The sequence below is a fragment of the Seriola lalandi genome, unplaced genomic scaffold, assembly GCF_002814215.2.
Source record: "Seriola lalandi dorsalis isolate HSWRI2012SDOR001 ecotype SW California unplaced genomic scaffold, Sedor1 jcf7180002054666, whole genome shotgun sequence".
Taxonomy (NCBI): Eukaryota; Metazoa; Chordata; class Actinopteri; order Carangiformes; family Carangidae; genus Seriola; species Seriola lalandi.
The window spans coordinates 216,521-231,489 of record NW_019525219.1 but is presented as its reverse complement, the minus strand read 5'-3'; the positions used below and the strand labels follow the sequence as shown (position 1 = coordinate 231,489).

Sequence of the window (14,969 nt, the reverse complement as noted above, 5' to 3'; positions counted from 1 at the left end):
GGGGGGGGGGGGGGTTGTACAGCTGTACAGCTTTCATGATGACAGAGTCATGTGTTCTCAGGGATCTGATCCTGGTTCCTGTCCAGGTTGATCCTGTCGATCACAACATGAATCTGACATAAATAACAAGTGTAGAAATCTGACGCAGCGCACCTCCAACACCTCCAACACCTCCAACACCTCCAACACCTCCACACCTCCAACACCTCCAACACCTCCAACACCTCCAACACCTCCAACACCTCCCGCACCTCCAACACCTCCAACACCTCCAACACCTCCAACACCTCCCACACCTCCAACACCTCCAACACCTCCCACACCTCCCGCACCTCCAACACCTCCCGCACCTCCCACACCTTACGTAATCCAAACGCTCACGATTCATAACTAATAACGTTTGATTATCAGAGGCTGCGACTCCTGAATTGAACGTGACGTGATCAGTCGCATCGTTTTTCCCTCCACACGTTGCACAGCTTATTTTCAAACAACCTTCGGTGGAGTTCATACTGCAGAGAGCACTTCACTCCAGACCACAGATGAGTTCCATTTTGTGCCGTCATGAAGTTACTGATCGATTTTTGACATTGATCAGAGAACAGCTGATTTGACCCGCTGCAGCTGACGTTTGGCTTTATAACTGCCGACTGTCGGCGCCGGCTAAACACGAGAAGCTGCTGCTGAAAGTTTTTGTACAGAACAGCAGAAGTTTGTTAATGTAAGAGTTTAACAAAATATGTGAATGAAGGAAGGAAGGTAGGAAGAAGGAAGGAAGGAAGGAAGGAAGGAGGGAGGGAGGGAGGGAGGGAGCTACTTCACATCAATCACAAAAACTGCTGGTTAGGTAACAAGCAATGCAGTTAAAGTCTAAATAAACTAAATAAAAATAAAAAAGTGGTTAGGTCTGCCGCAATGCAGCCGAGATACCGCTCCTCTACTCGGGACATTTCCTGTCTCAATCAGCTCGTCTGTCGCTGGTTTCCAATCAGCTGCTCATTTACATGTTTGTGTCACCTATTGTTGCTGACGCCAAACAAATAGGTCGCCACACTGAAGGATCCACAACAACAGGAAGAATGGGCCACAGTAACGTGCACAATGCTTTGGAAACATGTCGATACTGCCAAAGAGAAAAGAGCCTGAAGCTGGAAGGGTCGGGTCCCGCAGTTAGAGAGTAGTTCCTCATTCAGACAGTAACATTTGCAAATCATAAACAAATTGCAGCTCCACAGAACGCCGTGTCTGTAGCTGAGAGAAGTGACTTTCTGCAGGTAAACAGGAACTGCATGGAGGGTTATACAGCTGTTTATACAGGAGGCGGACAGAATAAAAGAAACACGAAAACAAGATCATGAAGTTGTGAGAGGAGCCTTCGAATCGGCTTCAGTCCATTAATCCTGTCGCTTAATCAACAAAACCCCAGTTTCTCTAATTGTGTGTGTGTGTGTGTCTGTGTGTTTAAAACGTGGTGAAGCTCTGCGTGTTTCCATCACCACTTGGCCTGAGGGCGACGTAAATGTCAGGTTTGAGTTTTGAATGGAAATCCTGCGTCTGCAGTTTAGACATACCTGTATTTTCCCTGAGCTTCAGTCGGCTCCGAGGATGAGGATTGTCTAAACAGACTGGTGCATGTGCGCTGTGTTTATGTGGAAGAAACACACACACCCACACACACACACATACTGTACCATTTCCCTTGTTTTGATAAGAGGGGTTTGAAAGTTTAACCCCCAGCCTTTGCAGAAATGTTAGAAGATTAATTTCTAAATTTACTGTCGGAGCAGAAGCGAAGCAGCTTATAATTAGCGCTGGTTTCCTGTTGTTCACATCAACATGAACTCGACTGATATAATTGAAAGCGACTGTAGGTTGAGGCGAGCGATGTTATGGTTACACTCATGGGTCAGACATTTTTCAGCTCGAGTCAACACGACGAGCGATTAATCATTGTTGTTTGTATCACGTTGACTGTAAAGAAAAGGAAGTGATTCTCCAGATGTTTTTGTTTCTTTAAAGCCGGTTTTTATTTTGTGCATCATTCGACACTCGGAGCTCAGAAACGTCCGGTTCTCATTTGTCACCAGCTTCACAGTTCTCGCACGTTTTTCCTCACAGTTCAGCTTCTTATTATTTGAATCCAGGGAGCTTTTCTTGGCCGAGGGACAGCGATTCTTTTGTCTAGATGTTTGGGTTTTGAGGCTGACGCTGATATTTGAGAGGAGAAGAAACATTTCTAATTCACTGTTGATCCTTGTTAAAGAAAACAAAAAGACAAACAGACGTCATGAACCAACAGTGTTGTTAAAGCCCCGAGCTGTCTCAGTCTAACGTGTTAGCAGGGTTTCACGTTGCTTATCAGCTGACACACGCGCCGATATTTATCCTATCAGTGATTAGCTTCAATCTGTCAATGATCTCAGCCGGACACAGACTCCGACACGGCGGCTTCAGCGGCCTCTGGTTTTCTGTGGTGTTGAGTATTTTTGTGTAAGTTCTCAGAGTTTGCATCACTTGGAGTGTTTCACCATCTCGGGTGTTGCTACACAGAAGCAGAAGAAGTACAACTTTATCATGTGTGTTTCTGTGTCTCTGCAGCCGTGGTGACGCCTTCTCTGTCGGTGTAGATCCACCGGCTGATCATAGCTGTCTAAAAACAAAATCAAGCAGTGCGTTAGAAACTCTACACCAGCTCGGTCATGAGATGGATGATTTCATATTTCACAGTTTCACACCTTTTTGATATTTATGTTGTATAGGTTTCCTCAGGCTTTGTGCAGCTTATCTCATGTCTAAATGTTTATCTCAGGCTGTTGCATAGACAGGAAATTGACACAGCTGTGTAGAGGCACGACCCGGAGGCCGGCAGGATGGGTTGTACAAATTCTATAAAATTTCAAGCAAGTTTTTAGAAGCTTAGGGAGCCGACTGCATCCGTCAGTAACTGGGTGATTTTTCTTTATGAGGCATTAAAGCGGCTGGAATCGCTGCGTGGAAACAGTGAGTGGTCGTGATGAACCGACGGAGAATCATCAGCTGAACCTGCAGCTCAGCCTCACGGCGCTTTACAGGGAGTTTCAGCTCATGGTTCATCTGTCCGGACACAACGTGACTGTTCTGGTCACTGCTGTAAAACCTCTGAAAACTTCCTGCTCAGCAGCAAACAGCAGACACTCAGTCAGAGAGCAGCTGAACACAGTGCAGCATTTAGCAGCTAAAGAGACAGAGATTTCCCTCAGGAGCTGGTGGAGACCAAACACAGAGCTCAGAGAGAGGGAGCAGTGGCTGAGGTTCATCAGGTGACACAAACACACAACTTAAAAAGGTGTTAATGTGTTTAAAATGTTTACGATCCATCGGTGATCATCGTCGTTAACTCTTCTTTATAATATATCATACACGTGTTTGTTTGGTCTATAGGAGACCGTAAGGACGAGACGATAGGAGAACTGCAGGAGCAGCTCAGAGACGTCATGTTTTATCTGGAGACGCAGCAGCAGATCGAACACCTTCCTCCGGAGGCTCGCAGCGAGATCCAGGAAGGACAGATCAACATCGCAGCCAGCCCGGCGGACGGCGCTCTGGGCTCGGCGGGGGCGGGCCCTTCCTCCGGCAGAGGCAGGAGAGGCCGCGGCAGGAAGAGGAAGTAGGCGGCGTTTAAAGTCTGCAGGAAAGCACTAGAAAACTACGGCCACCTCTCGGTGTGGGCACATGACCACGGCCGTTCATTGATTAACATGTGTCTGCTTGTTCGTGGTTCACCAGAAAGCTCTCGGAGGACAAACGAAGACTTGACATTTCACACTCGACTTGTTGAAGAGTAAACAGTGCTGATATTTACCTGCTCAGTTTTACACCTTTTAACTTAATGTCGCTCCTACGAGAGGAGAGAAGTGGATTTCTCACTCATTAAAGACACGACGACCCTTTGTGGTTCCCAAACATATTCAACATCTACGTGATTATAAATATATTCTGCTGTTTCCACATTTGAAGAGTATCTATTTTGGTCATAATTGTTATTTATCTGATCAGAATTGATCATTTGTGCCCAGTCTGACTCCGTGTGATGGTTGTTGTTAACAAAGTCTGTTCGCCATCTTTATATTTCCTCTTTTTACATGTGAGCGCTGGGCAGAGAGAAGCTGGGAGGTTAATGAGTTTTGCTTTGTGTAAAGTTTTGTTTTGTTTTTCCCAGAATCCTTTTAGGCTCATCTCATTTTTTTTTGTTTTTTTTTTGTGTCTGTGCTTAAGTAAAATGCTGAATTTTTTGTTTTTGTTCTTTTCAACATCATTTTTAATAGTTTCCATTGAAAACTACTCAGGATGTCAAAGGTTGAAGAGATGGAGGAGAAACGTGGATTTGCCATGTGGCGTTTTACTTTTCAGTGCAGTTTACTCGACCCTGGAAAGTCCAGGAGCAGAAGCTGGTGCTCACTGCCAGGAAGCTTTGTTAGGTGGTAAAAAAAAAAAAAAAAGGTAAATATACTTCCTGTTCCTCCTAAGTCAGTGATTCCCAACCAGGGGAGAGTCAACCGCAGGGAGTGCTACAGCCAGGAAGTATCTGAGAGGACAGTGGAGTAAAAAGTTCACGCATTTGTGAATAGGAGGAAGAAAAACACCCAATTTGAATTGTAAATGTGTTTGAAGCTGATCTTAGAATACGAATCATCAAAATGACCAATAAACTATCGGCTTTGATGAGACTGACTGCACAGGACACGCCCCCTACACACCTCAGTTGTAACACCTGAACGCAACCGGCTGCAATTAGGTTTTTGTGAAAACTCTCAATAAGTTGTTTAAGTTCTGCTCTTCAGCGTCAGTCTGAGGTTCTTGTACTTGAATATTTTTTTGCTGCGTTTCAGTGAAAATACGTCGTTCCTCTCACTCCATTACATTCACTAATTCATTCATTAACAGTTGTCGTTACTTTACAGATTACATACAGTTTACATACAAAATATACACTCAGTGGCCTTTTTATTAGGTACACCTGTACAATGTTGAGTTGTTTTTATCTTGATCACTGAGGTTCACAGCTGCTGATGCTGTTGTACTGGACTGGATTATAATCAGGTGTTTTCTAATGTGGATGTAAAGGACCAAAAAACAACAACACCACCATCTTTAACTGTGACCTCTGTAATAATTTACACATTTACACATAAACTTATGGCGGAGCTGTTGTGTGGAATTACATTACACTGCACAGGTGTACCTAATAAAGTGACCACTGAGTTGTACGTTCACTTTTTCTCTATACGTGACACATGCTTATAGCTAGAGCTGCAACAATTGGTCAATTAATCAATTAGTAACTTGACAAAATCACGCATTAATTGTTCTTGTTAATTGAATCATTTTTTTTAAGTAAAAAAAATAATAATCTGAACATTTTCTTGTCTGAACGTCTCACATGTAAAAACTTCTGTTGAAATGATCCTAAACTGAATATTTAGTGAGACGAACAGAGACCACAGTTGTAAATGTTCTCTGATCTTTCGCTTTTGCTCCTGAAACCTTCGTACTCTCTCTCTGACTTGTGATGGTTCTGTTTTGAGGTTGTGGTGTTGTTAATCATAAATAATGAACGGATGTTTCGGTTGAAAGGTTATTCCCCGCTGTGTGAGGTGTGAACCTGCACATCTGTCCTGTGTACAAAGCACCGGCCTCGCAACTTATTTAGAAAACACTGGCGTGACCTCTGACCTTGAAGATACGACCCTTTGTGAAGGAGGGGAGGAAGTGAGCGAAGGGTCGGCGTGTAGACGAAGCAGCATGTCACGTGATGAAGTGGCTCTGTTCACTCCTTTTAAAGTATTTTGTGCTTTTATTTTATTTTTTTTTTGTTAGTTTAACATTTCAAATAGCATGTAAAAGCTTTAGATGGATCCGAAAGGCCTTAATTAAGATGTACGGTGTTGAATGTTAAATAACTTGGCTCAAAAGACCAGTTCCACTCCAGAGGTAGAATTTGCAAGAGGTTCTTTTAGCTTGAAGAGATGCTGAACATCTGGGCACATGTGCTTATTAGCTAAAAGTTACAGAATCACTCGCTCTGTTTCCAGTCGTTATGATGTGCTGAGCTAATAATCTCCAGGCTGAAGCTTCGTATTTAACGTGCAGACATGAGAGTTTTTAGCGAGAAAGCTCATGAGCAGATTTCCCCGAATGATGAACTACTTGGTAAAGAGGACGGTGGGAGGGAGCTGAAGTTTATATCCAACGTGCCAGAGAGCAGCTGTCACTTTATACTACCTGGAAAGAACTGATTTGTAGTTTCTTAGTGTAGTTTGTACTGTTACACTGCCTACATCAATAAACAAGAAAAAGAAGATGTGGCTTGTGTCTGAGAACACGTGTGTACATGTGTTTTGGTCATAGTACTGCTCAGTTTTCATGCTCCAGAATTCAATAAAATGTTTTCTAAAAGTTGTTTAAATTACTCTGTAGTTTAATAGTTGAACTGATGAGGTGTAAAAGTGAAACGGATGCAAATCACATTGTGGTTTAGAGACGTACTAGCTGTGGGAAACAGACTTAACACCCCGTGCATCAAGCTAGGATGAATTAATTCCTTTCTGCAGCGTCAGCGTGCAGCTTTCATCATCGCTGTAGCGGTTCAGACAACTGAGGCCTGATTTACTTTTTACCGCCGGTAACAAGCGTGTTGTCATACATGACTAATTCCTCCTCTCCTCACTACAACATTAACAGTTTACTTCCAGCAGCTCGTTCAAAGTAAACTGTGTTGGGGGGGAACTGCACCTTCCCCTCCAGACAGCTCTGACAAATACACTGAAAGATGAGAAAAAGTTCAGGCCTCCTTTTTTGACATAATCTGATAACTGCCTTTTCACACCATCTACTCACAGTAACTCTTCTCTGAAGCATTACTCACTGTGATCTGCAAACCGTAACCAGACGGTCAGGTTTTATGAATGTGACGGTCCCTTAAAACCAAATACTAGGTGAAGTTATCAGCTCAAGCATGCATGATACAGAAAGCTTTATTTTTAGATGTGTCATCGCAGGCAAATCGTACCTTATGCAAACATAATACCACACCTCTGTTTTCTATTTATATCGAAGGCACGGCCCTTTAATGTCTGTACACCCACTCAATCATACGGCTGCAATTTCCAGTCTATTTATTTCTATGGATGAATCGTTTTCTTCATAAAAAGCTGATCACAATCTCCAGCAGCCTAAAGTGACGTATTTCAAATGCTTTTTTTGCCCAAAATCATCAGTTTACTATCATATTAGACAGAAAGGGACATTTTTTGGTATTTTTTGCTTGGAAAATGACTAAAATGATGAATTGATCAACAAAATAGTTTCTCATTCATTTTCCTTTTTGGTATTTTTAAACACATTTTTTTTTCCTCCAATCAAAGACCCACCTTCTCAATTCTGTCACGTTTCAACCAGTAAATGGCACCAATTCAATGTTTTCACTCTAGTTTTTTAGAGTCCATTATTTAAGTAAAGACACCAATACAACAATATAGAAATACTAAATTACAACGGAAAGTAAGGTACATCTGCTAAATAAATGTAGTGGAGTAAAAGGATGATGTAGTGTAAAGTATCTAAAATTGGATTAAATTTTGTGACATGCACTTACTCATGTTGTTGAGTAAAACTGTTCAAATTAAAATTAAATAGCTACAGCAGGATAGCTTAGCCAGGAAGCTACAACGTTTAACCTTATCTTAGCATGAACAACATAATCTACTAGCATCATCTAAAGCTCACTAATCAACATGTTATATAACAGTCCAGTACATAACCCCCCCCCCCCCCCCCCCCCCCCCCCGGAAAATAGTTAACTGTTGTTTTTTATTTCTTTTTTTTTTGCATTCAATATATTATAAATGTATATAACATGCTAGCTAGCTATTTCCTTCGGCTCCCAGTCTTGATGCTAACCTAAGCTAGCTGTATGCTAGCTTTAGCTTCATGTGTAGCAACATGAGAGTGGGATCAATCTTCTAACTAACTCTAATGAATAAGCAGTTATTTTATTAACTACTCCTTTAAATGCATTAGGTTAATTACATAATGTAGTCTGAAGATGCATCAGCACATTTTTGTTTTTTGTTTTTTGTTTTTTGTTTTGTTTATTTTGCGATAAGCTGCGATAAGTCGTGTTTCCTGTGTGGTGATAAGTGACACACAAACACTTTTTGGACCCTGAGAAACTTCCAGCAGTGTTACAGCGTTAGCACAGATCAAAGGAATGTGGCGTTAAACGCAAAACATTTTTTCTTTTATTTTCTTTTAAAGTTTGGATTTTATTTCCACCTGTTAAGATGATGAAAAAGAAAAACACTGTTAAGTGCCTGAAGAGATGGTGTAAACTCTCTAGCTGTTGAATGAACCCAGGGTTAAATAATGTGTCACACCCTTTAAAAAAAAAAACAAAAGGCAGCAGAAACTGGAAACGAAGAATGAGAGAATTAAAGAGGAGGAAAGAGGAGGAGCCTGCAGATGGTTGAGCACAGGGTTTGGAGGTAAGATAGACAGATAGGAGGGCTCTTCCTGAGTAGAGCGGCCGGCTGTGTGGAGCTCTTCTCTGCTGACTCTGCTCCTGAACTATGGACTAAACCTGCACAAGAGTCCTTCCTCTACTCAAAGATTTGAGCCACGTTTCAAGGTAAGCAAACTCTCTGTTCCCCTTGCATGTCTTTTATCTTCACCTCTCAGTTTTCAGTCACATTTTTCTCCCTCTCTCATTGCTTTACATACACTGCTTTGGTTCCTGTCAGTACCTGTCTCTGATCTGTGTGAAACATCAGTGAAACTCCAACAAAAAAAAAAAAGAAAAGAAGACAACATTTGTAGAAAGCCGCTGACCTCCACCTTGTGTGTTATCTGTGTGTTTTCAGCCCAGTACGTGCATGTTGGTGCAGGTTCACTGACCAGGGATTTCTGTTTAACATCAAAGTGTTAAAGTGCTGTAAAATGCCTGGTATGCAGCTGATCCTCTCAGGTCTCTGTGGTCTCTTTCCTATGAAAAGACAACAGAGAGGCAGATAAAGCGCTGATACCGTCTTCCTCTCTCCCCCCTGTGTGCTGCGCTGAATTCTTGTGTGCTGAAGTCAAAGAGGAAAAAAAAAGGGGGTTTGACAGACATATTCTGCAACTTTACCAGAAGTGACGGCGTTTCTGTGCCAAGAGTAATTTTGAACTCTGATGTCAGGCTCACACTGCAAACACATAGCTCAGTTTTCACTGGAATAAGTGCTGTTACTTCCTCCCCTGCTGTGCCAGGAACAGAAATACATTTACTATAAGATAGGTTTCTCGTTGAGCAGTAAGTACTGAATGTGTTGTGTATGTAGCACATTGTTCTTCTTGACCTGACCACCACTGGGTGTAACTGATAGTTCCTCCTTTTCAGTAAAACCCCCCGCCCAAAAAAACAGAAACTCACCCTGTGTGCTTTTGAACGCCAAGACAAGAGTGTTGTATAACTCTGCAGACTGACCCTGTTTCTGCAAACTGACTTTATTAATGTGAATTTTTAATTATTGAAGATACATTATCTGAGGTGTTTCAATCAGAAACCACAACTGTTATTTAAAATAATTTAAGGGAATTTTTGCAAAGTGTATTGTAAGATTATGTTACATGTAAATGCTCGTGATATTATTAAGATATTATGCACAGGACCAGCTCTTCCCTCTTTCTGCAGGAACATTTATAGACGACATATTTTTGGCTTGATTTGAATATCATGTTTGAGGGAAACAGCAGCTCTGTAGATGGAAAAGTGTCAGTGTGGAAGTACAGCAGCAGTAGCTCATCACATGACGGTATAAAAGATTAAATAATAGGATTTCTACTGATAGAACAAAAAAGAGACACTTATCAAAAGCAATCTGAGCTGCGATCTTATCAGGGATTTGTTTGGAAGCGGCCTCGGCTGCAGGTATCTCTCACACACCTCTGGCCTTTGTCTGGAATCACTTTCCAAACATCTGTAAATTATATGCAGCTGTCAGTTGCTTGGATCCCAAAATTTACACAAAGCTGCGCTGTCTCTGATCCCACGACTTGATAGTATGATGAAGCGATCTGGATCCTGCCGTCAGTCGGTGGTTACCGCCGCTGCCTCGGGGCGAAAGCTGCAGATGTTGAGGAACAGAGAGATAGCAGAAAGGAAGCATGGTGAGAGTTGTAAAACTTTTATTGTGTTCGGCTGCCAACAGTCAAACTCCTTGTCTTGCTATTTACATTAAAAATAAATATGTTTAGCATAAAGACTGGAAACAGTGGGAAACAGCTGTCAAAACCAAATGTCAAAAATCTGTTTACTAGCACCTTTAAAGTTAACTAATTAACACATTATACAACAACTTCAAACAGCCACTTAAGATTCAGTCAGATTTAAAACTACAATGTGTTGACGACCAAAAACATTCAAGCCTACATTTCCCATAAGCCCAAGCTGAGAAACCATGGTGATGCCCCTTGAAGAATTTTCTCAAACTTAACAAAGCTCCTTTTTTTCTACGGTGAATCTCGGCCTCTTTCAGCTCGTTGTTTTGGTTTCCCGTCCTGCAGAATTCGCTCTCATCCTCCATGTTTCCTGCAGCAGGCGGCTGTTTTCTGAAGTTGGCGGCGCTTCAAAGATTGTGTTGCTTTCCTGCAGAGTCAGGTTATTTTCTCTGTGGGTCGGTGACACCTTTTACATGCGAGTAGTTGTAAAGAGTCCTCTTCTCTCTCCCTGCAGATGAGTGACCAGGACAGCAGCTCCTCTGCCTCTCAAACAGAGGGAGAGATGGAGGGGGAGATGGAGGGGGAGATGGAGGGGGAGATGGAGGGGGAGATGGAGGGGGAAGGAGACAGAGATGACAACCAGAGGGACAGTACGGTCCACAGTCTGTCCTCCTTCTCCTCCTCTCTGCGCGCCGTCATACGCATCAAACAGAAGTACCAGGCCCTGAAGAAGCGGCGTCAGGAGATGGCGCTCGGGCTGGACGGAGCGGTGACCTTCTCAGGGGCTCCGGCGCGAACCAGCCCCAAAATCTTCACCTTCGACGCCCTCACCCCTTCCTCCATCCCCGCCCTGTCGTCCTCCGTCCTCCAGAGGAAAAAGAGGAGAAAGAGGAGGCGGGTGATGTTTCCCAACGGAGGGCAGCGGAGAGTCCCGCCGAAGCAGGAGCAGAGCCGAGCCAAATACTGCCTGTACCTGCTCTGTGCCATCGTCTTCCTGCAGGTGAAGTGTGTGAAATATCTGCAGACGGTCACGACCAGGCAGCCGTGACGGTTAAAGAGTAACTTTGAACAGCAGGTTTAAAAGCAGAGCTCTGATGCCCTCTATGGTTCAAAGCCTGTTTCCACTTTGCTGAGTGATTGTCCTGAAAGCTCCGATATATCTGACTTTCCAGTTACAGTTACATGATGTAAATCTTCCCAATCTCTACCATCCATCCCACATGACATGAATACCCCCCCTCCCCCACCCCTCCGGTGATGTCATCGTGTACTGACACGCCTTGGAGTACACTTCTACATCACAGCATTAAGGCAAGAAGTTAAATCAGCAAAAACAAGATATTTAGAGGGTGTTAAGTGACTCTTTAAAACATTTTGCACAACTCTTCTTCAATATTTGATTCTTTATTCACCAAATATCTTCTGCTATTTTGTCTTTATGACAGTAATATATGAGGTTATTTTATCACCATTTCACTATATGCAATATTTTTTTAAAAAAAAAGGGTTAGACTTTGTGATCCCGACTTCTCCCTTTAGAGCCACTAAGGATGAATTTTGTAGTTTTGAGTGAAATGTCTCAACGATCATTGGATGGATTGCCATAAAACTTTGCACACTCATTCATGTTTCCCTCGCAGGATGAATTCTTATAACTTTGGCTGCAGGAGTCGGTTTTATCCTCAGCTCCTGTGTGACAGAAGTACGCAGGGTCTACATGCTCGGTCATGTCAGACTTCATGCGGGATGGAAGTATATCTTTCTGTTTAACCCTCAGGTGGATCATTAACTCTCACCCTGAGGTGCCACTCTGTCCAGGGGCCTGACCCGGCCATGATACTTGCTTTGATGCCACGTGCATCACACAGCAAAATCCTTTATTCAGCATCTTCAAACACAAACATTTGAAATGGATCTGAGTGTATTTCCTGTTGTAGTCTGATAACGTCTGCAGCTGAGTGGAAATACACTTGGACTGGAGCCGTTTCCTCTGAACACTACGTTTCCAAAGAAAAGAGAAGGTCTGCACAGACGACACGGTGCATTAGTAGAGACAACCAATAAACAAGTGGACTCCAAAATGTTTTATTTGTTTATTCATCAAGTGTCCGAAATCCATAACATTTACAAATTAACATATTAATTCTAAGCAGCTTCTGAAGACGTAACATGTTGTGAGCACGTTAAAGACGAGCTGTTGGTGTCTGTTCCAGCGCCATCAGTCGGTCTCTCTGAGCTGAAGCTCAATATGAACTAAAACAACTGAGGTCTTCAAACCAATTTCAGATTTCTGATAAATTCACAATTAATCAAACGATGTAGATTCAGATGATGCGGAGGGAACCTGGTGGCTTCCAGAGCCCCCGGAGGTCTGGGCGGTAATAAAGCTGCTCTTCTTAACACGTGTCACTCGTCTGTTTCCAGGTGTACAACGCCATCGAGAACCTAGACGACCACGTGCTCAGATACGACCTGGAGGGGCTGGAGAAGACGCTGAGGAGGGAGGTGTTTGGACAGCAGGGGGCGGTGGAGGGTCTGCTGTCCCACCTGAAGGACTACCTGTCCACCTACGTCCACAACAAGCCCCTGGTGGTTTCCCTGCACGGCCCCAGCGGCGTGGGCAAGAGCCACCTGGGACGCCTCCTGGCGGGACACTTCCGCTCCGTGGTGGGGGAGACGCTGGTGCTGCAGTACTACGTCCTGCACCACTGCCCCCAGGAGGCCGACGCCCTGCAGTGCGCCCGCGACCTCTCCGCTCTCATCTCGGGGATGGTGGAACGCGCCGAGGAGGAGGAGAAGATCCCGCTCTTCATCTTCGACGAGGCCGAGCACATGCACGACGAGATCCTGGACGCGCTGTGGCAGCTGGTGGCCTCCAAACAGTCCAACGAATACCTGAACGCTATCTACCTGTTCCTGAGCAACCTGGGCCACGCGCACATCACCAAACATATGCTACACAACTCCTCGAGTATTTCTATGACGATGACGGCGTCCGGTCGTCATAGTAATCTCGTCAAAGAGCTGACTCCGATATTACGCAGCACTCTGAAGAAGCTTCACTCGCTGTGGACGGAGGCGGACATCTTACCTCTGGGCCTTCTGGAGAAAGGTCACGTGATGGAGTGCTTCCTGGATGAAATGACTCGAGAGGGGTTCTACCCGGATCATACCAACATAGAGCGGCTCGCAGGGGAGATTGAATATTACCCCGCTGTGGGGGGGCACGAGTATTCCCAGACAGGCTGCAAGCAAGTGGTGGCGAAGGTCAACCTGCTGTGACCTGCTGCGAGGGAAACGTTTGTGGCGCTTCACGTTCCTCAAAGCGCACGAAGAAACAGAGCGACAGAAGTGAGGGAGGTTACGAAACTTGAACGGCACAACTCGGAGCCAAACGTGTGAAGAGAAGCGAGAAAAAGAGGAACAGCTTGTTCTCACAGCAGCGAGGGCGTCCGGCTCTGCTGCACCATGAAAACGGACGGACTACAAACATTTTATTTTTTTATTAAAAGGCCGGTTCAGACGGTTCAACATCCTCACTCACTCTGGTCGAATCTGTCCACGCAGAAGGTTTTCATTTTATTTATCCGGGTTTCAGATTTCTGCCTCCACCCATATGATTCATTTCCACTGAGACTTTTTCTTCAGTGTATTTCACATGAAAACTGTCGACAGTCAGGTGTTCGTATTCCTGGGGACTGAAACATATCAGCAGTAACTGGATGGACTGAAGCGAAACTTTGTTCAGACCTTCGTGTTCCCCTGAGGATGAATCCCACTGACTCTCAAGTCAAATTTATCACTTATATCTGGTGAAATAAAAACATATCTGCTTGATGTATTGCCACAACACTTGGTTCAGACGTTCATGATCCCCTGACGATGAACCCTGCGTAATGAAGCGATCCTCTCGTGCAACCATCAGGTCAAACTGCAGCGATTTAAATAATGTCATTATTCCAGCTTTGCAAATGAGGATCCGTGGAGTGGAGGCAGAAATCTCCAAAGACAGATATTTAAAAATGGCTGGATACAACTAGAGATGATTGAAGACATTTGTTTATTTGGGATTTGGGTGAACTGACCCTTTAACTATGTCTCAGTTACTGTATTGGCAGCTCAACCAGACATGAATACTGATGGAAACAGCAAACAGTGAAGGACACGTTATACTGGTTATTGTGTGGTATAAAGGAGAAAAACAGGAACCTGATATACAAGGCTTTAGGGGATGAGTAATATTCATTCATTAATATATAACAGGAAGTTCAGGTATTTATAATACATCATTTATTAAGAAGTCCTTTTTTTCCCTGTTCTACTGTGAATGCAGCGTGACTTTTATTAATGCAAGTCAAAATCTGCAACTTATGAACCTGTGGATTCACTTCAATAGACAGAACTGCAGTGACCTGCAGGTGAAAAGCAGCTCGTAGCTTCTCATCAGACGGAAGCAGGAAGCGTCTTCTTCTCTTCGCCCGAGAACATGTGCTCACTGTGTGTGGTTTATTTATCCAAGAAGGATGTTGTTTGCATCGATGTACTCTATGTTCAGATATGACAGACTGGCGCGAGCATCAAGGTTTCATTCTTAACAGGTGGATATGTTAATGTCCCGTTTTCATGTCAGTCCAAATATTTCTAATATGAACTGAAATGTGTAGTAAGTGCCTTGAAATTAAAGACTCCATTTAAACGTGGCTGAGAGATTTTTTCTTGATTCAGATTCTTAAACT

General features: G+C 43.6%; 2 protein-coding genes across 2 annotated transcripts in view; both read left to right on the top strand.

Moving 5' to 3' along the window:
* The window catches only part of brap (BRCA1 associated protein), a 14,742-nt gene extending 8,307 nt beyond the window's left edge, over positions 1–6,435 (top strand). Inside the window, exon 13 of the mRNA XM_023421218.2 lies at positions 3,421–6,435. Within this exon, the coding sequence (XP_023276986.1) occupies positions 3,421–3,650 (230 nt within the window). The 3' untranslated portion in view covers positions 3,651–6,435. The remainder of the gene's footprint in view (positions 1–3,420) is intronic.
* Positions 6,436–8,430: 1,995 nt separating this feature from the next.
* tor4aa (torsin family 4, member Aa) lies at positions 8,431–14,933 on the top strand. Its single transcript, XM_023421174.2, has 3 exons — positions 8,431–8,665; positions 10,748–11,233; positions 12,658–14,933. The coding sequence occupies exons 2-3, from the start codon at positions 10,748–10,750 to the stop codon at positions 13,513–13,515; spliced, it is 1,344 nt and encodes a 447-aa protein (XP_023276942.2). The 5' UTR covers positions 8,431–8,665; the 3' UTR covers positions 13,516–14,933.
* The last annotated feature ends 36 nt before the right edge of the window (positions 14,934–14,969 follow it).

Coding starts and splice junctions, on each gene's coding strand:
- tor4aa (XM_023421174.2), top strand. CDS start 10,748: ATGAGTGACCAGGACAGCAGCTCCTCTGCCTCTCAAACAGAGGGAGAG. Junction 11,234..12,657: donor GTGCCATCGTCTTCCTGCAG/GTGAAGTGTGTG, acceptor GTCTGTTTCCAG/GTGTACAACGCCATCGAGAA.